At 65.4% G+C, this 915-nt stretch overlaps 1 protein-coding gene across 1 annotated transcript in view; it reads left to right on the forward strand.

Annotated features, from left to right (window-relative positions):
• The first annotated feature begins 380 nt into the window (after window positions 1-380).
• PDE11A (phosphodiesterase 11A) overlaps window positions 381-915 on the forward strand; it is a 141,005-nt gene continuing 140,470 nt past the window's right edge. The window contains exon 1 of the mRNA XM_035901445.1: window positions 381-701. Within this exon, the coding sequence (XP_035757338.1) occupies window positions 381-701 (321 nt within the window). The remainder of the gene's footprint in view (window positions 702-915) is intronic.

Here is a 915-nt window from a genome sequence, read left to right on the forward strand (position 1 = left end):
CCCTTCGGGCCCTCCCTCCCCGGCTGACACCCGCGCACCCGCCCGCACTGTCGACACGCGTCCCAAAATCGTTCCCTCTCCCTGCAGGCTCTGCCCGGATCCCCGCGCCGGGAGGGGCTGCTGCAGGGACGGGGTCCCCGGCTGGTCGGAGCCTCGTTTGGCTGAAGATTTGCCCGTGTGTTTTCCCAGCCACCCAAACTCCCATTCATGAATTTCTGAAGCCGCCTTCATTCAGTCTTTGGTGAGCGCATGAAAGACATTTTTCACGTGTTAAGATCCATGACTCCGGTTTTTCAATCGCTGATGCGTAGGCATCGATTTAGCAATGAAACGTGCTCCACGTGCGCGTAAAAATAACCCGGGTCCGTCTGGCTCGGTGGATGCGGCCGGTTCCCGCCTGCCAGCCGGCGCTGCGGGAGCGGGCACCCAGGCGCGCCTCGGGGCTCCCCGCGGGCGCCCGGCCCCGCAGGAAAGCGGCTTTCGGGCAGAAAGCGCGGGGCGGCTTTGCGGGCGGCGGGCAGGAGCTCGCTCCCGGCCCCTCTTACGCAGCCCCGGGCGTGAGACGCCGCACACACGGTGCGCACCAGGCAGAGCCAGGCTCCCGCAAGGGAAAGGCTGCCGGCGCCTCAACTCAGGGGTTCAAAAAACGGAATTCATTTGGTCTTTCTGAAAGGGCTCCGTTTTTCCGCCTGTCTTCAGAAGTACTGGCGGAGCGCAAATAATGCCGTGGATTAAACACCTTTAACGGGAGCCCCTTCCCTGCACACGCGTGACAGACAAAAGGACCCTCCCTTTCCCCCCGATGCTCCGGAATGAGGCGCCCGCCAACGCGGGGCTCCCAGGCGCAGCCCCCCCAGCTGCCCGGGGTCCTCCTGCCGGGGACCCTGCGCACCTCGGCCCCGCGGAGACCGCCGA

Source organism: Egretta garzetta, unplaced genomic scaffold, assembly GCF_000687185.1.
Source record: "Egretta garzetta isolate BGI_Z169 unplaced genomic scaffold, ASM68718v1 scaffold539, whole genome shotgun sequence".
Taxonomy (NCBI): Eukaryota; Metazoa; Chordata; class Aves; order Pelecaniformes; family Ardeidae; genus Egretta; species Egretta garzetta.